This window comes from Phyllobates terribilis, unplaced genomic scaffold (assembly GCF_046119375.1).
Source record: "Phyllobates terribilis strain yellow unplaced genomic scaffold, ASM4611937v1 Scaffold_11__3_contigs__length_659146591, whole genome shotgun sequence".
Taxonomy (NCBI): Eukaryota; Metazoa; Chordata; class Amphibia; order Anura; family Dendrobatidae; genus Phyllobates; species Phyllobates terribilis.
In genome coordinates, this window is record NW_027362771.1 from 274,578,121 (window position 1) to 274,601,922 (window position 23,802).

General features: G+C 43.0%; 1 protein-coding gene across 7 annotated transcripts in view; it reads right to left on the minus strand.

Annotated features, from left to right (window-relative positions):
- SEMA3D (semaphorin 3D) overlaps positions 1-23,802 on the minus strand; it is a 306,858-nt gene that overhangs the window by 173,056 nt on the left and 110,000 nt on the right. For all 7 annotated transcript variants that reach the window (XM_073652332.1, XM_073652335.1, XM_073652334.1 and 4 more), the window contains one exon: positions 9,116-9,279. In XM_073652332.1, coding sequence (XP_073508433.1) covers positions 9,116-9,279 — 164 coding nt within the window. The remainder of the gene's footprint in view (positions 1-9,115; positions 9,280-23,802) is intronic.

Here is a 23,802-nt window from a genome sequence, read left to right on the forward strand (position 1 = left end):
TATATTTAATTATTGTAATAAAGTTACATTATTCCAATAATTTGAGTATTTCAAGAATAAACTAAAAGCAGCTACTAGAGCATTGCATACTCTAGCTGTCCATAATTCAGGCTTTTAGGCTGGAAATGAGAATGTGCTACATTACTAATGAGTAAAGCTTTTTATCTTCTTTTACGTATTAACTGTAACTTGTAGGACTGATATTTGAAGCCGTTTGTGATGTTATCAGCATTCATAGTGCTTCCAAGGAAAATGAGCCATGAATGAATGAATTGTCCCATGATATGTTGTACCATTTATGGTATTTAAAGCAGATTAACTTCTTCAAAAGCATCTGTTGTCTATATGCAAACCATTTTGTGGCATCAGCAAATCCTTCATTCTTTATAGGTTGGCATTTAATAATAAAGTAATATCTCATGAATACCTGACATGAGGTGCCCTACTTATCATTTTAACCAAGGTGTGGTATTCTGGCTGGGACAGGAAAACAATATTCCACCATGTAGTATTATATAACATACATGCAGGAAAACAGCATGGCGATATTTGCACATAACACAATAAGATGTTAAGAGGATATTGAATTTGTATATTTGGACCTCGTAAAATTCTTCATGGTGCTAAATATATTTCAAGCCTTCAAGAATGGCTATAGATGTTGAAATGCTTCAAAATGAAATTAGCAATTGTATAAAATAGCAGTTTATCTAGCAGACTTTATGAAGCTCAATGTGCAGTATAAGTGATGCCTACTGACTCCCCCCAACAGAAGGCTTTGAGGGAAAAATGGATCTGGTATGTTGAGTTTTGTTTTTTGATCCTTTTGTTCTCCCAGAAGATAAGGCATGGCCATACTCATGGAAGATGCTGGAGAACCAGGCCCCACTCAGCTTGAGAGTTCATAGGTTGTCAGTACAGGGTCAGGAAAGAAAGCAGTCCGCCAACAGTTTCTATCTAAGGTGTATAGAAATCTTAACATACATCTCTGCACCACTTATTGGAAAATTATAGCAATTATATCTTTAAGATTTCCAAAAAATCATCAAAATCTATAAAGAAACTATTTACAAAATGCAAAAATATATATCTAACTGAATCGCACCAAAGAACCTACATTTAATATTTTTCAGATTTTAAAATATATTAAAAGAATGTGGAATACTGCCAATACAAGCACCTGTAAATTCGTATAATGAGCAAAGCTACCTTTTTGCTGCGGCAATAAAAATACCATATTGCCATTGGCATCTTTTAACTACATATGATTACTTATATTACTCTGCTAAGATATGATGCATGATGACAAATCACACCATGCTATGAAACAATCCAGACTAATGTAATTATTGGTCAAAATGAAAAATACCATTTAGAAAAGTTCTCTTTCTCTCCATTCCCTCTTCTGCTACAAAACTCCTATATGATGATACAGTGCCTACAAGTAGTATTCAACTCCCTGCAGATTTAGCTGGTTTGATAAGATGCAAATAAGTTAGAGCCTTCAAATTGCAAACGAGAGTAGGTTTTATGAACAGAAGCATAAATCTGACAAACCAAAAAGTTATGTTGCTCAGTTGAATTTTATTAAATTTTAAACATAAAAGTGTGGGTCAATTATTATACAACCCCTATGTTTAATATTTTGTGGAATAACCCTTGTTTGCAATTACAGCTAATAATCGTCTTTTATAAGACCTGATCAGGCCGGCACAGGTCTGTGGAGTTATCTTGGCCCACTCCTCCATGCAGATCTTCTCCAAATTATCTAGGTTCTTTGGGTGTCTCATGTGGACTTTATTCTTGAGCTCCTTCCACAAGTTTTCAATTGGGTTAAGGTCAGGAGACTGACTAGGCCACTCCAACACCTTGACTTTTTCCCTCTTGAACCAGGCCTTGGTTTTCTTGGCTGTGTGCTTTGGGTCGTTGTCTTGTTGGAAGATGAAATTACGACCCATCTTAAGATCCTTGATGGAGGAGCGGAGGTTCTTGGCCAAAATCTCCAGGGAGGCCGTGCTATCCATCTTCCCATGGATGCGGACCAGATGGCCAGGCCCCTTGGCTGAGAAACAGCCCCACAGCATGATGCTGCCACCACCATGCTTGACTGTAGGGATGGTATTCTTGGGGTGGTATGCAGTGCCATCCTGTCTCCAAACGTCACGTGTGTGGTTGGCACCAAAGATCTCGATCTTGGTCTCATCAGACCATAGAACCTTGAACCAGTCTGTCTCAGAGTCCTCCAAGTGATCATGAGCAAACTGTAGACGAGCCTTGACATGACGCTTTGAAAGTAAAGGTACCATACAGGCTCGTCTGGAGCGGAGACCATTGCGGTGGAGTACGTTACTTATGGTATTGACTGAAACCAATGTCCCCACTGCCATGAGATCTTCCCGGAGCTCCTTCCTTGTTGTCCTTGGGTTAGCCTTGACTCTTCGGACAAGCCTGGCCTCGGCATGGGAGGACACTTTCAAAGGCTGTCCAGGCCGTGGAAGGCTAACAGTAGTTCCATAAGCCTTCCACTTACGGATGATGCTCCCAACAGTGGAGACAGGTAGGCCCAACTCCTTGGAAAGGGTTTTGTACCCCTTGCCAGCCTTGTGACCCTCCACGATCTTGTCTCTGATGGCCTTGGAATGCTCCTTTGTCTTTCCCATGTTGACCATGTCTGAGTGCTGTTCACAAGTTTGGGGAGGGTCTTAAATAGTCAGAAAAGGCTGGCAAAAGAGATCTTTAATCCACACATGTGAAGCTCATTATTCTTGGTGCCTGAACTACTTCTTAATACTTTAGGGGGACCAAACAGAATTCTTGTGGTTTGAGGGGTTGAATAATAAATGACACTCTGAATTAACTTTTAAAGTTTTAAAAAAAAATAAATAAAAAATAAAAAAATTTGCTGCAGTGCATTTCCCACTTCCAGGCTGATCTACAGTACAAATGTCACAATGCCAAGTTAATTCCGCATGTGTCAACCAGCTAAATCTGCAGGGGGTTGAATACTACTTGTAGGCACTGTATATAGCGCTTTTCAATATGTGTAAGCTGCTACTTTTTGGAGATATGTTGCTGCCATCAATTTCTAAATGAGTTGTTTTTTTTTCAAATGAGATGGAAAAATGTCTAACTTTCAATTTTTAAAATGTGTTCTATTTTCTGTTGTAAATAAAATTTGACTTCCAAAAAATGCATTTTTGTTTTCTTTATGTTTTACACAGTGTCTCAAATTTTTTTTTTGGGGGGGGGGATTGGGATTGGTTTTTGAACTCGGCACCGATAATAATTTGGATGGTCCCTCTCCTGTTGAGTCTGCACAACATGGTTTCCATAAAGAATTTCAAATTTTGAGTCATCTTACCAGAGAAGAGTTTTCCACTTTTCCACAGTCCATTTAAAATGAGTTCTGTGCTGTGCAAACGATATATGCTGCAAAGTAAGAATACTTTTGAAAATAGAAATACGAATAGTTTAATTTTATAAAGTAACAAAATGCAAAGTGGATGAGCAAAAGAGCATCAAATCATTAATTCTTCTTTGCACATTTGCACACAATCTCCCTGTGGAGTTCCTTCAAAAACTGTGTGCAAATGTGCCTAGAAAAGTTGATGCTTTGATGCTGTTTTGCATGCAAAGGACGGTCACAACAGATATTGATTTGATTTAGATTTCTCTCCTGCTCATTTACTTTGCATTTTGTTAATTAATAAAAATGAACTATTACACTTTTATTTTTTTAAAGAAATCTTAGTTTGCAGCATCTTTTCCATAATTGCCTAATCTTGCACAGAACTGTATATATAAATATCATGTTGGGGGTATCATGTTGTTAGATTTTAATAATAGAAGATATATATGTATATATATATATATATACACCGCAGTTTGCAGACCATAAGACGCACCGGACCATAAGAAGCACCCGAAATTTGGGGGAGGAAAATAGAAAAAAATTTTTTCTCATAAAGTGCTGTTGCGTTTTATAGTCCGCTTTTATGGTAGCTTACCAGGGGGGAAGGCAGCTGCGGTGGAGTAGGGTCACAGAAGGCAGTGTCGCTGATGCAGGAAGCTGGTGGCGGCGGCAGGAGTGGGTCAATGCAGCGGCGGAACCCGGGCTTTTACAATATGTCAGAAGTCCTCACGCTTTCCATCCTTTTCACTGCAGTGGACTTCCCAGAGTCAACTTCCTGCAGCAGTGACCCTGCCTCCTGGGACCCTACATTCGGATTATGAAACGCACCCACATTATAATCCAAAAAATACATATATTATAATTTGCAGACTATAAGGTGCACTTTTTTCCCCAAAATTTTGAGGACAGTGGGGGGGTGCCTCTTATAGTCCAGATGTACCTTACTGTGGCTGTGGGGGCGGCTGGCAGCGGAGGAGCGGGTCACAAGAGGCAGAAGCCAGCACTGGGGCTAACAGGTGTGTCCACTATTAAAGGTAATGAATATGCACTGCTCCCCATGCCCATAATCCCGCCCACCTCTCTAAATTGATTCCAGCACTGAGAAGTGGGCGAGGCTATGGGAGTGAGGAGCAGTGTAAGTGGGCACATGTGTCAGCCACAGTCGCCGGCTCCCTGCAGTGGCTAGGCGATTACTTGTGACCGCTATTAAGGAAAATTCATATTCACTGCTCCCCACGCCCATAGTCCTGGATGTTGGAAGCAGTCAATATTCTGGCAGTGCAATTTCACTGCACTTTGAATTTTCTTCCCGTTTTCCAGGACACTATAAGGTAAAATCAATAGTGTCAGTCAAAAAGTAAAACTCGTCCTGCAAAAAAAGAAGCCCTCATATGGCTATATGGCTGGGAAAATAAAAAAGGTATGGCTTTTGGAAGAAGGGGAGGAAAAAACGAAAATGAAAAATGGAAAATTGCCTGGCGTGATGGAATATGTTTAAATTTAGAGATGAAGTAAATTGATAACAATCTTAAATAACATCAACAGTCAATGCTTAATCTCCCTCAAAATGTCATTGTTTGAGAATAATCTATATAAGTACACATTATGCAGGAGGGTCTTATCTATATTTAATATAGTACATGGAACACAAGACTGGATTTACAAAGGTCCCGATTTAGTATATCTGAAAATAGCTGGCAGCAGATGTCCTACTAGTGCTGCATACTGACGACACTGGCTCTTCCCATTGGTTAGCTTCATTATATTTCTGAATAGTATTTCACAGCAAACTGAGCATGATGAACTAAATTGACAGACTGGTATTTACCACAGGGCTGGAGATGAAGGAAACTGTTCACATGCTTCTGTCTTACTACTAGATCTGTCTTATTAAGAGGATTCTAACGCCCCATTTAAGAAGTATCTAGTTATGGTTGGTTTTATAGCAGAAGTAAGGAAGAAAATAAAAATCTAATGTAAAAAAAACACACAGGGGGTTCTTCAATTTCTTAGCTTAAAAGCTGATAAATCATATTGTATTGAATAATTTGGTTCAATATCATATATAAAAGTGCATAAGTAAATAGTGAAGGAAACTAATCCATTTTTTTTTAAATACATTGGAGAACACATTAAGTGACATTTATTATGGCTAACATACATGCTCAGTGGACCACTAGTCTGGGAAGCAGGGATGTCACGGTTATATTCACTATAGCCCTCACCCAGGTCTTATCATTTGTACTTTTGTAAGGCTTCATACCAAGTCATGATGCACAAGTTGTGCCACTAATATTAATAGGTCATGTGAAAGATCAGAGTAATCATATATGCATACATGTGAGTCTTAATAATTCACAAGGCTGCATTATTACTGGGTTAAAGAGATTTTCACTACTAAGATATAGATGACTTATACTTACCCTCACTGATCAATTGTTATCATCTCTAGGGGTAAGTGGATGCAAACAGTGTACGGAGCGGAGCATCACAGTTCTCTACACTGTTTACTGCCTTTCATACATCAGCTCCTATTCATTTGAATAGACTGATCTTCTGTACCTGGTAGATGCAACTAAACAGTGTGATGAAGCGACAGTGTCCTGCTCTGCACACTGTTCACATATGGACACTCCTGGAGTTGACATCAGCTGATGGGTAGGTTGCGGGTAGAGATGAGCAGAATTTTTGAAATTCAAATTCAACAGCTTTGCCAAATTTTCTGTAAAATTTGACTAGCAGTTAACGAGCTTGTGCCAATTTTGGTACTGGACAGGAAGAGGGGGAGGTGACAGAATAAGGAGAGAGATTTTGTTTCAATATGATCTGTCTACTCCGCTTACCCAGTAAATCTGGAGATGGAATCCAACTGCTGATCTCCGATGACCCGGTGTTGTACCAACCACAATTGTACAAGGTATGAGTATCCAATTTATAAACTGGTATTTGGTGTTATAGCTGTTGGGTATTACGGGGAAGCCGGCTTGACCTTGCTAACTGAAATTAGATTGCTCACTTATGCTGTGTAGAAGTGGTACCTTGCAATTTTTTTTTCTTTTATGGATCACTTATCGAAACTCACAGAGTTCAAATTCGCAAAAAACTGTCAATTTAAGGAAATTTGACTCAAAATCAGTGCTATGCTAATCAAAAAGCTAATCTCTAGAGCCAGATGTCAGACCCCCAAGGACCTGATATTGATGCTGATGATCTAGCATAAGGGCTCATGCACATGGCCATATTTCCAGCCTGAGTGCGATCCGTCAAAACATCGGATCACACTAGGACCAAAGTTATTCTATGGGGCCGTGCACATGTCAGGTATTTTCCTTGGACCGAGCCAGCCCGAGGAAAAATTCACAGCATGCCGACGTTGGATCCGATATTTGGACTGTACTCGGCCATGCAAGTCAATGAGCTCGTTGAGAACATCCGATTGCACTTAGATGATATCTGAGTGCAGTCCGATTTTCATGGACTGACAGAAGGGAGAAGATGGAGAAATTGTTTTCTCTTTCTTCTCATCATCTGAGAGAATAGAATCACACAATGATCACACTCTGCTAAAACTGATCAGAGTTTGATCAGAGTGTGATTGGCATAATCAACCAGATTTTCTCGCATGAGAGAATATTCACTTGTGTGACTCTAGCCTAAGAAAAGATCATCAGTATCCTAACAGTGGAAAACTCCTTTACGAATCAGTTCTATTTCTTGGAAATAAGGAGTGTCTTTGATAATGAATAACTTCATAAAACGCAGAGGCCAGAATTTGATCACGTCCTTGGCATTACATATTTGTCCCCGCAATGGACAAAAGTTTCTATAATTTGCAGTTCTGTAGACAAATCTACAGTACAGACCAAAAGATTGGACACACCTTCTCATTTAAAGATTTTTCTGTATTTTCATGACTTTGAAAATTGTACATTCACACTGAAGGCATCAAAACTATGAATTAACACATGTGGAATTATATACTTAACAAAAAAAGTGTGAAACAGCTGAAAATATGTCTTATATTCTAGGTTCTTCAAAGTAGCCACCTTTTGCTTTGATGACTGCTTTGCACACTCTTGGCATTCTCTTGATGAGCTTCAAGAGGTAGTCACCGAAAATGGTTTTCACTTCACAGGTGTGCCCTGTCATGTTTAATAAGTGGGATTTCTTGGCTTATAAATGGGGTTGGGACCATCAGTTGTGTTGTGCAGAAGTCAGGTGGATACACAGCTGATAGTCCTACTGAATAGACTGTTAAAATTTGTGTTATGGCAAGAAAAAAGCAGCTAAGAAAAAAGAGTGGCCATCATTACTTTTAGAAATGAAGGTCAGTCAGTCCGAAAAATTTGGAATACTTTGAAAGTGTCCCCAAGTGCAGTTGCAAAAACCATCAAGCGCTACAAAGAAACTGGCTGACATGAGGACCGCCCCAGGAAAGGAAGACCAAGAGTCACCTCTGCTTCTGAGGATAAGTTTATCCGAGTCACCAGCCTCAGAAATCGCAGGTTAACAGCAGCTCAGATTAGACACCAGGTCAATGCCACACAGAGACCTAGCAGCAGACACATCTCTTCAACAACTGTTAAGAGGAGACTTTGTGCAGCTGGCCTTCATGGTAAAATAGCTGCAAGGAAACCACTGCTAAGGACAGGCAACAAGCAGAAGAGACTTGTTTGGGCTAAAGAACACAAGGAATGGACATTAAACCAGTGGAAATCTGTGCTTTGGTCTGATGAGTCCAAATTTGAGATCTTTGGTTCCAACCACCGTGTCTTTGTGCGACGCAGAAAAGGTGAACGGATGGACTCTACATGCCTGGTTCCCACCGTGAAGCATGGAGGAGGAGGTGTGATGGTGCGGGGGTGCTTTGCTGGTGACAATGTTGGGGATTTATTCAAAATTGAAGGCATACTGAACCAGCATGGCTACCACAGCATCTTGCAGCGGCATGCTATTCCATCCGGTTTGCGTTTAGTTGGACCATCATTTATTTTTCAACAGGACAATGATCCCAAACACACCTCCAGGCTGTGTAAGGGCTATTTCACCAAGAAAGAGAGTGATGGGGTACTACACCAGATGACCTGGCCTCCACAGTCACCAGACCTGAACCCAATCAAGATGGTTTGGGGTGAGCTGGACCGCAGAGTGAAGGCAAAAGGGCCAACAAGTGCTAAGCATCTCTGGGAACTCATTCAAGATTGTTGGAAGAACATTTCCGGTGACTACCTCTTGAAGCTCATCAAGAGAATGCCAAGAGTGTGCAAAGCAGTCATCAAAGCAAAAGGTGGCTACTTTGAAGAACCTAGAATATAAGACATATTTTCAGTTGTTTCACACTTTTTTGTTAAGTATATAATTCCACATGTGTTAATTCATAGTTTTGATGCCTTCAGTGTGAATGTACAATTTTCATAGTCATGAAAATACAGAAAAATCTTTAAATGAGAAGGTGTGTCCAAACTTTTGGTCTATACTGTATGTAATTCTTGATGCATGTCTGAACAGTTTTCACATATATGTGTTTATAGCTTTGGTGTTTTGTGTTTATATCTAGCTGAAATACTCAGTGTCAGTCTGTGTACATAAAGTTCATATAACCCAGCTCAGCATCCACTGGAGGTACTCCCCAGGAAGTATCTGCATTGGAAGAAATGTTTGAAAAGACATTTATCAAAAGAACATTGTTTTAAACACACCAACCTTTCTTATATTTTTGTTTACATCAACCAGATTGAGCATATAGATGTAATCTTTAGCTCCAAGGAACAGTCGGCTCCTCTCTTCATCAAGCAACAGGGTCTGAAAACTCAGGCTTTCAGACGATGACTCCAGAAACGGGATACAGCTGTTTGAAAGAAGCAGGTCTGTGGGAAAAGCAAAGAAATTTTAGGAATAAAAATGTTTACTTATCAAGATTTTTCAAGATTTTTTTTTTTAAATATATGTGAACCTTTTAGAGGGAGAGATATTGTAAAACTCATGCATATTTTCATCAGCTGTCAAATTGATCTCAGTGTGACCTCATGAGAATATGGACTATACAAGTGATGCCACAATTGTATCATTTCTGCAATCCCAGGTACATAAAACCCTAAGGCTATGTTCACACATGTTGTGTTTTTCAGCGTTTTTTTGTTGCAGATTTTTATGGAAATTTTTAGCCTGGTTTTGCAGTACCAGCAAAGTCTATGAGAAACCACAATTCTCTGTTCACACATCTTGTTTTTATTTTGCTGTTGCGTATTTTGTGCCTTGGTTGGGTTTTTGGAAAATAGAGCATGTCACTTCTTTCCTAATTTTTTCACCCATAGGAAGTAATGGGTGGTGAAAAAAATGAAAAAAAAAAAAAAATGCAGCAAAATTTTCATCAGTGTTTTTTCAGCGTCTTTGATGGCAAAATAGAATGGGGTTATTTTTTTTCACAGAATGTTATGTATATGCATAAGCAGAGACAGAAGGACAGTGAAAAAACGCTGAAAAAATGCACAAACAACACATAAAAAATGCATCAAAACCTGCATTTTTGACGCAGCTTATTTCCGGCTAGAGATCAGTTTTGCTGCAGATTTGTGATGTAAAAAAACCCAACATGTGTGAACATAGCCTAACTTTACATGTTTAAGAATAGATACTAGTGTGGTTTTCTCTTTTATGTAACGTCACACTGAAAGTTGAAATTCTAACAACTGAGAAACGGATGAAAATGCAGTAAAAAATTCTACTTCTCGAATATTCATGTTTATTCAGCAAGCAGTGACTTCAATACCTAGAATTGAGTAGGTAGAGTATGGTTAAGAATGTTGCTTTGGAAATAGCAGAGCATCTCAGACACGTAGCAGAAAGCAGTGCTAGCTAGTCTCAATCCCTTATTATTTAGTAAAGGAGATTGTTCAGAAGTACAATGCAAGTCAATGGGGATTGGCAAAATCCCTTTCATACCCAGTGGAGTATCTCAGCATGATTTTAGGACATTTTACCCATTGCAATGTAAAGTTTCAAATCCACAGCGAAATCCAGCTTTTCATAAACACTGAATAGCATATAAATCTTCTCTGGTTCTCCTACTGTTTTGTTTGCTTCATTATACTGTTAGCTGCTATGTCACCATGAAATCATAGTCATGAATCTTGAATGGTGCCTGAGTAGTTCCTTAACAGACACAAAAAACATGGGATTGAGGCTAATTTTTGCATTCAAATGGGAGCATTATTAGTGGCAATAAGTCATAATAAATATTTTATTATATTTTATGTAATATATATAAAGCACAATAAAATATTTGTTTAACTACTGGGCAATACAAGAGATTTCCATTAGAGCCTGTACTAGCATCTAAATGAAGAAAAAGTAAATAGAAAATAATTGCACTTCTGTTCTTCTTGGATTCAAGTCAGCTAAAAACTTACATTTACATTTCTATATGTATATCTGGAATTAAGATAAAATGTTATTTTCCTGTCCAATTTGGACTCAAATTTGTATATTGCTTTGGTAATGTGGCACCCCAGGGGTCTGGTTACCACAGTAATAGAAATATTATGTCTGAGAGCAAGTGGGAGGTTTCTCTGGTCAGGAGCCCTAAGCATGCAACACGGCCCACCCAGACCTGGGAGGGGAGGAATCTGCCCTTATAAACTGGGTCTGGGGCGGGATTAGAGAGTGAAGTCCCAGACAGAGACGCAGTCTGGTCTGGAGGACAGCAGACACAGGGAAAGGAAGACCTAGGAGCTCTGTAGGAACAGTAGCTGAATACCAGGGGCTGGAGCTGAGCAGAGTTCGCCCTGGTTGAAGACACTAATACCGGACACGGAGTCCGAGGCTGTGGGGACATCCAGGTCCAGCAGCAGAATCCAACCGGCAGGGGATTCCATGTCCTCTGGCCTTAGAAGCCCGGAGGCACGGTCACAAGCAAGGGACCAGCACCGCCATCGTGAAGCGGAGGCTAATGGAAGGCCCCAAGTCACCGGCCATACGGGTGAGCACCACACGGTATACTCAGGGACGTGGGCTACTTCTACCCGCATAGAGCAAGGTAGCCAGGAAAGAGTGCAGATAGTCGGGGAGGCCTACAACTCCACCTGGCCAGGGGAGATCCTGCTTGCTCACAGACTGACCAGGCCCCTACTGCTAACCAGTACTCCTGGGAGGGTCTGCTTTATACCACCAGTAAAGACCCTGAACTGCAGCACACGTCTCTGTGTTTCATCGCCGCACCAGCACCATTACTACCGGGACGCTCACACCATCACTCCCATCATCTCACATTAGCTGCCCTGAGGCAATACTTCTCCCGTGGGGAGTTATTCCATACTCGGCTACGCAAATTACATCAGCCTCAGCGGTCTGCAGCGCAGCGGCGGTCCCCACTGACCGCAATCCACGGGTGGCGTAGTCGGACATTGTTATTACCTAAGACTGCCACTGGTTTGACCGCCCTGGGCACGGACCGGGTCACCGCCACGGAGGACTACAACCCCCAGCGATCCGGCTCCGGGTAACCCCTTGCACAGCACAGGCCCAGGGGGCGCATCAACTTTGGCGTAGTCGGCAGGATTTCTTGCCCGCAACCACCGGGTAAAATACTGAAAAATACTTTTATACTTACCTGTGGTGAAGTTTCCCGCCATCCGGAGTCGTTTCCCGCCATCGGACGCCATCTTGGACCGTTTCCCGTCGTCTTCTGCCGTCTTCCCGCCATCCGCAGCTGCTTCCCGCCATCGGACGCCATCTTCAGGACGCCGCGCGGGAAGAAGAGGGGCGTGAATGCCGAAAGCGCGTGAGATCCGAAGCTCCGCCCCACGCTCCGACGCTGCATAAGGTCCTGGAAGGGAGGAAGAGCGACGCTGACGTCATCGGAGCGCGACGCCAGGTCCTCAACCCCGACGATAGTCTACGGAGCCGCGGCCTACGGAAGAAGAGCATCGCAAGGTAGGCCACGGTCCACTAGGGGGGAAGGAGGATGTCGGACACCGAGGGGAGCTCCACTGCCACAGCCACCGCCAGCGCAACCGCTGCAGCAGTCATGCCATTCACCATGCCCTATATCCCGGGGGCAACCTGGCTACCCCAGTACTCAGGGGAGTCACATACTCTAAGTGACTTTAGGGAAAGACTGGATAGCCTCTTCCAGGCATACCACCTCACAGATGAGCAAAAAGTGAGCATTCTGGTGGCCCAGTTAATCGGGGCAGCCCAAAGGGAGGTAAAGTCCTGGTCACCTGGGAAGAAGAGGACTGTCAGAGAAATACTAGCCCTGCTGAAAGACACATTTGACACCCGCACCTCAGCCGAGATAAAACTAAGATTTTACGGGTGCAAACAACGGCCACACGAAAGTATAAGAGACTATGCTCTAAACCTACAAGAGGCCCTGAGAGCCATTAAGCAGGCAGACCCTGACAGCGTGGGAAATGAAGACAAGCTGTTGACCGAACAATTTATTGAGGGTCTACTGTGCAATGCCCACCGAACCCAGTTGCGAGCAATGGCCTTACAGGACCCTGACCTGGACTTTGCACAGTTCAAGGACAGAGCCATCCGGGTGCTCCGAGAACCGGCACCAGGTGGCGCTGTGACCCACAGGCGCCCTGATATCACTTATCACCAGGACGCGGCACCCTTGTCTGCAGGGCCTGTGGGAGCTGATGCGCAGGCTTTGAACAATGACCCGGCAACAGACCTGCACCATCAGGTCCAAGAGCTGACTAAGAGTGTTGCCGCGCTAACCAGAACTGTGCAGTCTTTACAGGTCTCTTCTCCAGGAAAGATCCAGCTGGCATCCAGACCGGAGGACGTCCCGTGGCGCCGACTGAGGAGGACCTCACCGGCCAGAGGAAGACCCAGCGACCGGTACAACGAGGACGGACGACCCATCTGCCGCCGCTGCAATCAACCCGGACATATGGCAAGGTACTGTCATTTAAACGGGCACAACCTGGGGTAGAGGGCCAACCCCCAGGCATAAGATCATCAGGCCCATCAAACTGGCGTGACAAATACGTAGGGGGACGTCCGGTCTTGCCTGTGGTACTGGATGGCATTCCTATGAGTGCCCTACTAGACACCGGGTCACAGGTCACCACCATCCCATACGTGCTCTTCAAGCGGTACTGGAATGACTCGGACATAACCCGCTACCCAGATGACGACCTGAGCATTATAGCCAGCAATGCTCAGCCCGTGCCCCAGATAGGATTTAAAGAGGTGACCATCAAGGTTGGTAAAGTTGAACTGCCGGCACAAGGACTTATCATTGTGGACATTGACCGTCGCGAGAGTCACCCAAAAATAACCCTAGGTACTAACGTAATTGAAAACTGTCTTGCAGAGGTGATTCTTATTTTGCAACAGGTTGCCAAGAACGCCAGTTCCAGCCAGCAGCGTGTCCTCCAAAAAGAAATCCGGGCACTGATGAAGCGGCAACTAGTGGAACTATCTGGTGGTGAGATAGGTAGCGTGAGAATGTGTGACCCGTTCCCTATTGCCATGCCCCCAAAAAGTGAGATGATGATTTGGTGCAGGGAAGCTATTGGTCTAAGAGGTAGAGACTACCAAGCAATGGTAGAACCCGTCTACTCAGACAGTAGGCCCTCCATTTTGACAGCACGGGGGGTGGTCGATGTACGCCATGGGAGGGTGCCCGCATCATAAATATCGGGGAGAGAGAAGTATACCTGCCCCGGTATGCCACGCTAGCGAAATTGTTCACCATCAACCAGAACTCTGTACAGGCGGTGGAACCCTTGCCTCCATCTCAACCAGAGGAAGGTAACGGCTCTAAGAAACCAATGGAGGACTGGTGTCAGCAACTGCATTTGGGTACTGACTCCACTCCCTCACACCAAAAACAGGGAGTCTATCGGGTGGTTCAAGAGTACGAGAGAGTGTTTAGTAAACACCCGCTGGACTTCGGGCGAGTAAAGGGGGTAGAACATCACATCCCCACAGGAGACCATCCTCCCATAAAGGAGAGATACCAACCCGTACACCGTACTGCCCTCAAGCCACAATAATCCAAAGGTGTACGTCATCAGCAAGGATGAAGGAGAGACCACAGCCACTGTCTCCAGAGACCACCTGAAAAAGTGCCCCGAGAAGTTGCAAAGCACGGATGAAGATCAGGAAGACCCTCAACCCGTAGAGGAAAAGGAGGAAATGATCAGCACCGTACTCGGAGACTTTCCCAGGTCCTGGACACAAGTAAATAACGCTATCGTGGTGCCCGTCCTCACCTTTCTCCAGCCAGCCCCTCAAGTGCCTACAGAAGACCAGGTAGAGCTGGAAGAGCAGTCGGCCCAGGAGGCAGAAGAATCCATACCAGCAGACCAGGAGAATCAACCCTCTGCTAGTAGAGAGCCTGCCGTGCCCCTAGTGAGCCAAAGAGTGCGCAGACAGCTGCCCAGCTTGCCCATAACACCTCCTACACCCTGTAGTGCAGGACCAGTTAGTGAGCTCCGTAGGTCCACTAGAGTCACTAGAGGTCAGATGCCCGCTCGCTGGAAAATCTAAACTAATGCACTGTGAATTTATCTGTTTAAATGTTTATGGTTTATGTTTGTTGCCTGTTATTAATTATGTTTCTCAGTTACCCTGCAGATTTCTATGGACTAACAGGTTATGGACACTGGATAACCGGAACAATGCTTGAAGATAGTTGCACCTTGGTGCCCCTTGCGAAGACGGCCGCGGAAGAGAAAACCTGTCTGGCGTGGCCTACTTGCGGCCCAAAGTAGCTAGCTCCAGCCTTGCAGCTACGCCCAAGGCCAATGCAAGGGGTTTGCTTTGGACAGGTCCCCTACTTCGCTTAAAGCTTCACCTTGGGTGACATGGACACCCTCTTGTTTCACAAACTTCACCTTGGGTGATATGGACACCCGGTTGCGGACATGCCGTGACCTTTAAAGAACTAAAGCTTCTTGTAAATATGTTATTGTATTATTGCTATACCCTGCATTTATGTTTCTTTAAAAATGTGTTTAGTCCCGGAGTACTAAAATTTACTAGGGGGGAATGTAGCACCCCAGGGGTCTGGTTACCACAGTAATAGAAATATTATGTCTGAGAGCAAGTGGGAGGTTTCTCTGGTCAGGAGCCCTAAGCATGCAACACGGCCCACCCAGACCTGGGAGGGGAGGAATCTGCCCTTATAAACTGGGTCTGGGGCAGGATTAGAGAGTGAAGTCCCAGACAGAGACGCAGTCTGGTCTGGAGGACAGCAGACACAGGGAAAGGAAGACCTAGGAGCTCTGTAGGAACAGTAGCTGAATACCAGGGGCTGGAGCAGAGCAGAGTTCACCCTGGTTGAAGACACTAATACCGGACACGGAGTCCGAGGCTGTGGGGACATCCAGGTCCAGCAGCAGAATCCAACCGGCAGGGGATTCCATGTCCTCTGGCCTTAGAAGCCCGGAGGCACGGTCACAAGCAAGGGACCAGCACCGCCATCGTGAAGCGGAGGCTAACGGAAGGCCCCAAGTCACCGGCCATACGGGTGAGCACCACACAGTATACTCAGGGACGTGGGCTACTTCTACCCGCATAGAGCAAGGTAGCCAGGAAAGAGTGCAGATAGTCGGGGAGGCCTACAACTCCACCTGGCCAGGGGAGATCCTGCTTGCTCACAGACTGACCAGGCCCCTACTGCTAGCCAGTACTCCCGGGAGGGTCTGCTTTATACCACCAGTAAAGACCCTGAACTGCACCACACGTCTCTGTGTTTCATCGCCGCACCAGCACCATTACTACCGGGACGCTCACACCATCACTCCCATCATCTCACATTAGCTGCCCTGAGGCAATACTTCTCCCGTGGGGAGTTATTCCATACTCGGCTGCGCAAATTACATCAGCCTCAGCGGTCTGCAGCGCAGCGGCGGTCCCCACTGACCGCAATCCACGGGTGGCGTAGACGGACATTGTTATTACATAAGACTGCCACTGGTTTGACCGCCCTGGGCACGGACTGGGTCACCGCCATGGAGGACTACAACCCCCAGCGATCCGGCTCCGGGTATCCCCCTGCACAGCACAGGCCCAGGGGCGCGTCAGTAACATAAAATCACATTGTAACAATATCGGCAAAAAAATGTCATGAAAGAAAGCAGTGAACACATCCCGCACTCCACCACATACTTTTACAGCCTGTCCCCTAGTACTACAACAGCAAAATACATAATGATGCTTGTTCTGTGCATGCAAAGTCTGAACAGGTCATAGTATTTTGTGAAAATGAGAACGTTCTGTAACTTTGATGAGTTCCTAGAACAACAAGATCCTATTAGCTGACTGCTGAGCTCAGAAACACACAATAGTCTGTGCAAGGCCAGAAACAGCCATTGTTGTCATTAAAGGCTGTTGAGCAATCTTGGGTTTATAAGTTTGTTTCCAATAAATACTTCCAACGTCAACTGTGTAGAAGAGAACAGGAGGGGTCAGCCAGTATTACTTCACAAATGTAAAAAAACAAAACAAATAAATACGTATTTGTGCGTATGTACTCTAGATGACATGTGCAACATTATGAGTGCTAGGATCAGTGTTTTTCTTATTATCCAAACATCTGTTGCTGATGGATATTATATTCTGTAATTGTGATTAAGAGTCACATTATAAATCAACTAAATGTTTATTATTTTATCTTTATTTTTTTTTCACTCTTGAAGGAGTCCAGACACTAGTAGTTGGTATACACTTGTAGTTGGTACAACCCCAAGAAATAGCATCACTACCCATTGATACAGGTGCAAAAGAAATCATGCCAAAGATTGAATATGATAAAGTGACTTTATTCATTGACATCTTCAGTGAATAAACTCATTTTTTTCACCTTCAGCTTTTGGAGTGCTTCCTATTCTATTTTGCTTTTTATCCTAGTAAATGGTACTGTAGCTATAAGGGACTTTCATCTTGATGACCTATTCCTTGGGGGTCCAAGTTCTGGGCCCCCATTGATCGGTTGACTGACGGGGCTGCCAATCACTGGCCGTATTGATGACCAACAAGACTTCTCTGCGTCTAGGTATTGACTGCAGTAGCATAATGTTGGGTGCATAACGATTAGTACATTTATATACAGTCCAGAAAAAGCAATGTTTTTTCCTACTGTTTGTAAAGTCAAGCAGAAGAAAATGCTGTCCTTGATTTATATTTATTTCCTAAGTTTGTACTGTATATGTGCCAAAACTGACATTCACAATGCAAATTAGTCCAGAGCCAGCCAGTGCATGAAAGGGGAGGATGGAGCTCTAATCAGTGAGGAAGTGGAAGACCTAAACACCATGATGTAATAAGCACTTCTGTGGTCTGTTGGTGGCAAGGGGGTGAGGAGTCAACTCACTCAATCCATGCTGAGCCTGTTCATTTTGAAAATATCTATCTCTGATAGCTGGGTCGCAGATGCCACAGGACACAGACTCAGATAATTGGAAAGCTCACTGCCTCTATTTCACTAGGTCTGTCTGAAAATGAGAGGAGCCGGACCCAGGTGAGGATCAGAGCCAGGACGAGATGGCTCTGAATAAGCTTCAAGATATGTGTGACACAAGCACAGGGGAAACAAGCAGAGGGCAGAAAATTAAAGCACTAAGAATGACATGCAGATAACAAGATGCTAACAACAGATATCAGAGAACCCAAGCATAGAAAATTGAGATTCAGGTAACAAAATCACAAGCAGAAGAGGTTGAGAAACCTATAACAGCAGACAATAGCTCACATAAAGAGAATACGATTACAAAGGATGCTAGTATAGAAGTAGAGAAGATCATTGGAAGTGGAAATAATCATACAACAGGGGACAGAAAAAAGGAAATGACTACCTGGTAACAGAGGGCACTGGTTTAGAAAACTGAGGAAAGTCTTAGCCCACAGCCAAGATTTAGTAGTCATGGGTGTTTTGCCACAGTTTGTATCTGGCACTGCTAGTATCGGACCCCACACTCTATATTCTGGATCTCTGCTGCTGGTGGTGAATTCTCAGTTTTATACTAGTGGTGGACTACGGTACAACAGGTTTGGCTTATACTCTGGCAAGTGGCAACTGCTGCAATGTGGGTAGTGCTGCTACTTAGCTGGCTATATGTACGAGGGGCGATCCAAAAGTAATGATAATCGGTTATTTCTATTGCACACAGAAATTAAAATAAAATGTTTTCTTCTCTCTTAGGTACCCACTAGTCCAGGAAAAAAATAATCACTTAAATAGGCCACGATTCCCGGGAGCTACATTCATTTGAATAGGAACTGCTGAGGAGTGAACATTAAAATGGAAAAAAATGAGCTCAGAGCTGTCATCAAATACCTCTGCTTGAAAAAAATGACTACCAAAGACATACACAGCAACTTGGTGGAAACATTGGGGGACTCTTCTCCTCCATATTCCACAGTTGCACGCTGGGCCAAGGAATTTAAGCTGGGAAGAACATTGACAGAATATGAACATCGTGAAGGACGCCCATCCACGTCCCTCAATGAAGAAAACGTGAAAAAAGTTGAAGAAGTTGTATTGGCCGATCGAAGAGTGACTACCAGGCATGTAGCTGAGGTCACAGGGATCTCATATGGCAGTATTCAAAGAATCCTTGAAAAAGAATTGCATATGAGAAAGGTCTCAGCGCGTTGGGTGCCAAAAATGTTAACCGACGAGCAAAAGAAGAAACGAGTTGACATTTCAATAGCAAATCTCGAAAAGTTCCAAGCAGACAAGGAGAATTTTTTGTCACATTTTTTGACCATGAACAAGACCTGGATCTACCACTTTGATCCCGAAACGAAACAACAATCGATGTCATGGAAACGAGCCAACGAACCGACGCCGAAGAAATTCAAAGTGTCAAGCTCAGCAGGGAAGGTTATGGCGTCCGTTTTTTGGGACGCTGAAGGAATTATTATGGTGGACTATTTGGAGAAGGGAGCCACTATTATGGGCTCCTACTATGCAGAACAAATAAGAAGATTGCGGGAGGCTATCAAGGAGAAAAGGCGTGGCAAACTGCGGGCTGGAGTGCTGTTTCACCAAGATAACGCGCCGGCTCACAAAGCTGCAGTTGCCATGGCTACCATTCAAGAAGCGGGCTTTGAACTGGTGGAACACCCCCCCTATTTGCCAGATCTAGCCCCCAGTGACTTCTTTCTCTTTCCTCGGCTCAAGGAACACCTCCAGGGCAAGAAATTTGACGACAATAGCGACGTGATAACCGCTGTTGGGGATTTTTTTGAGGGTCAAGAATAAGAATTTTTTTCGAAGGGAATTCTAAGTTTAGAAAAGAGATGGACTAAATGTATAGACTTGTTGGGAGACTATGTAGAAAAATAATTTTTTTTTTGACTATATTCATTGTGTTTAGTATTGATTATCATTACTTTTGGATCGCCCCTCGTATTTAGAGAGTTTTGATGTGCTTGTCATAAACTGCACCTTCACCTTTGAGGAACTTCACATGAAAATTATTGAATAGCATTATGAGCAAATCCTAATATATTGTTGAACAGATGTAATCTACTAGTATCTGGAATCATGATACATATATTAAAGGACTGTTCTAAAAAAAGTTTAAAGAGTAACTAAACTTTTTTTATTTTTTTATATAATTATTGATCTGTCTTTGTAAAGTTATGAATTTTTCTAATACACTCCATTTTCTTATCTTTCTTAGTTCTATCTTTAACACCATGCTGAAAATGTTGACTTTGAACTACAGGTTTAGTAAAATTTGTAATAAATAGTGTCTGAAAAAGGGAGATGGACAGTAGAAAAACTCAGACAAGAGAACGGATTTTGCGAGCTCTCCAGCTAAAATCAGCAACTAAGAACTAGGAAAACAAGCCAGCACTCTCAGCAAGACGTTAAAGATAGCCTAGGAAAAGATGGGTATTTTTTTACTATTTTCTCTGCATTCTAAAAGTATATTTTCATTTCACAGTTGTTGGACATGCCCTATAAAGTCTCAAAAAAACACTTTGTGTGCTATAACATACTGGCAAGTTTTAAGAGCCAGAAAAATATTAAAATGTTTCACTTTGTAGAGCAATTACATTGTTAATAACTAAAAGAAATTCATTATTGACCAGCTATCTGCTGTCATGACAGTTCTTCAAGAAAGGCTAAAGTGAGAAGCCAGGCTAGATGTCAGGTTACCAAGCTATTAAAGTAAAAATAATGCAATCTAATCTGATCTATACTGTAATAAAGAGGTTTTCCGGGCTAGGCAGCAACTTCGGCAATGACTATATCAGGCCAAATCCTAACAGTGTATACTCTATTTGCTGGTTTGAGCAGCACTGAACAGAACAGTGAGAAGCATAGGAAGTGAAACTTGTCGGCACACGACTGCAAGAATGCAAATCAATTATGACCATTCATGTGACAACTGCTCGAACCGTCAAGCAGAGCAGAATCTTAACAGTGTGTACATTATACAGTGTTAGACTTTAACTAAACCGAAAAAAAATGAACTGGAGTTAAAACCTTACCATTCATCATAGTGATTTCTATGTGACACATGGTAAGGTTTTAATACTATAGGCTAGGACCATCCCAATTTTGGGTATAACTTGATACTGGTGTGATGGCTTTAACCCTTTTTTTTAATCATAAAACGTGTTTACTAAGTACTACTACTATCATTATCACCAGTCAAATTTAGACAGCCCATTATGGTTTGAATAATCATGTTAATTGTGTACATTTCTGTATGTTGAATTTTTGTTTTATTACTAAAAGGTATTGCATGGGTTAAAAATTGGAACTAGCACCTAATATTAATAAGACATTGGGTTTATCCAAATTCAGTTCAAGTTTAATTTGATTACTAAGCAACAAATTTACCACTCCATAAACTTCACCTAATTAACGCTTCATTTTATATTTTACCTACATATTGATCACAGTTCTTCAAATACACCATCGAAAATTCATTAATGAAGTTCATGTTAGTCCAGATCTATCCATTATCCTTGAATTGCTGATTAATATTTAATAAGGAATGTGTTAGCTCCGGTTTCCATTTATCTAATGACAGATGTTCTAAAGGGAGCCAAAGCCCATAAGGTATTTATTAGGTCAAAAGAAAGCTGTCCTTAGATTTTCAGACACAGCTAATGAAGCTCAGATTAATGGCAAATCAATAAGTGTCTATGTAAAATAGGAAGATTGGCAGAGTCTATAAAGTCTTTTTTTTCATCTGGGTTTCATCTGTTAAGTACTATCAAAGATTAGAAGATGATCAAAGTTATCTGAGAAAACAGCAATACATTAAACAGTTATTTTAGATGGAATACTTAAAATGAATATTTGTTTGGAACTTTGAAGTTTAAAAATGAAAAAGTTTGAATCCAGATTTAAATCTAACTTTCACCCGTACACAAAATTAATTTATTTATATTGTCTCATCTGTAAATGTAATGCTTTATGTTTATGTATTACAACCTTTGTGAAAATGATATTACAGCATATATAATTGAAATGCCATGATGTATGTGCCAAAACCAAATATTAAATACAGGTTTCCTCTTTTCAGACAAATGGAAGACATTTGCTTTTTCACTCTAATACAGGTGGATTATTCTTAGTTTCTTTATTTTTGGCCAAAGAATAGGAAATAGGGTAAATTTACAGTACTGTGAAATGGTAGAAAGGCACAAACAGGGATACCTGCTCATTTAAAATTATGATTCATCAGTGCTATTAAAAAAGGTGACGGTACGAGTCAAAAGGTGATCAAAATGGATGATTTCTTGTAAAATTTAACAATGTATAATAATTTCAACAGACAGTCTACAACTGTAAAGAAAAAAAAGTCAGTTGTGTACTGTATATAATTTCCATTGAGAAGAAAGTTTACCAGAATGTCTATTAAAAGATTGTTCCGAATAACTATTACTCTAACCCTAGAGTGCAGTATATAATAGTTAAATGAAAATAGACACAAATGTGTAAAATTAAGTTTTAAGTATTTGTATTATTTCATTGACTGAACCATCTATTTTCACTTTCATATACGTAAAGTGTAACATCTCTCCTTGTGGAGAGTAACATGCCTGTGTGAGGAGACTTATAGGCCATGCAAAGCTATTCTGAAAACTAAATATGCAAATTGCCCTTTCAGAGAGGAAGAGGACTTGATCTCTAAGGCCACCTATTTGCACTAGCGATCTTCAAAGTCAAAATCGACCCTTTAACCAGTCTTGCCTCATGTCTTAGAACAAAAGCTAAGCCAGACACTATCTGCAGACTCATGGATGTTTTGGGGTGCTTTCCCCTCATCACTGCAAAGCAAGAGGTAATAATTTGGCTGTATGGGCATTACATGGCCTATATGACTCCTCAGACCCGTATGTAGGTGACGCGCCCCTGGGCCTGCTGTGTCGCGCAGCGTCTCGCGCACGGGGCTTACCCGGAACCCGATCAGATGAGGGTTGTAGTCTCCGAGTGGCGGGGACCCGGTCCGTGCCCAGGGAGTCAAACTCAGTGTGTGGCAGTCTTGATAGATGTTATTTGAGGGTCAACTACGCCACCCGTTGATTTGCAGCTATGGAGCTGCCGCTGCAGGGCAGACCGCTGAGGCCGGTGTAGAATTGTGCAGCGTGATAGTATAACCCCCAACGGGAGGGGTATGGCCTCAGGGCAGCCGACGTGGAAGATGGGGGTAGCAGGAACCACTCAGAGACGGTGCGGTGTAATTCAGGGTCTTTACTGGTAACAACGATAGACCCTCCCGGAGTACTTGCTAGCGAACGGGGCCTGGTCAGTCCTTGAGCAGATGGGATCTCCCCTGGCCAGGCGGAGTTGTAGGCCTCCCAAACTGACTGTACTCTTCTGGCTACCTTGCTAGAAGCGGATATAAGTAGCCCACGTCCCTGAGTGTACCGTGTGGTGCTCACCCGTATGGCCGGTGACTCGGGGCCTTCTAATGGCTTCCGCTCCACGATGGCGGTGCTGGTCCCACGCGTGTGACCGTGCCTTCGGGTTTCTGGGCCTGAGGACCTGAAATCCCCTGCCGGTCGGCTTCTGCTGCTGGGTAAGAGTTAGTCCCCACAGCCTCGGACGCCGGGTCCGGTAAGAAAGCTTCTCAGTCAGGGCGAGCTCTGCAGCTGCCAGCCCCTGACTCGTAGTAGTATTGCTCCCACTGAGCTTCTGCTGTTTCTTCCTATGACTGTTTCTCGTCTCTACTTCTTCTCTACTCACTAACCCTGCCTCAGCCCTAGGTTTTTATAGGGGAAGTTCTTCCCCTCCCAAGACTGGGCAGGAGGTGTGGCATGCACAGGATCCCTGACCAAAGGACCTCCCACCTGCTCTCAGACATAACACTACATTACTGTGGAAACCAGACCCCTGGGGTGCCACATTCCCCCCTAGTGAAATTTAGTACTCCGGGACTAAACATATTTTA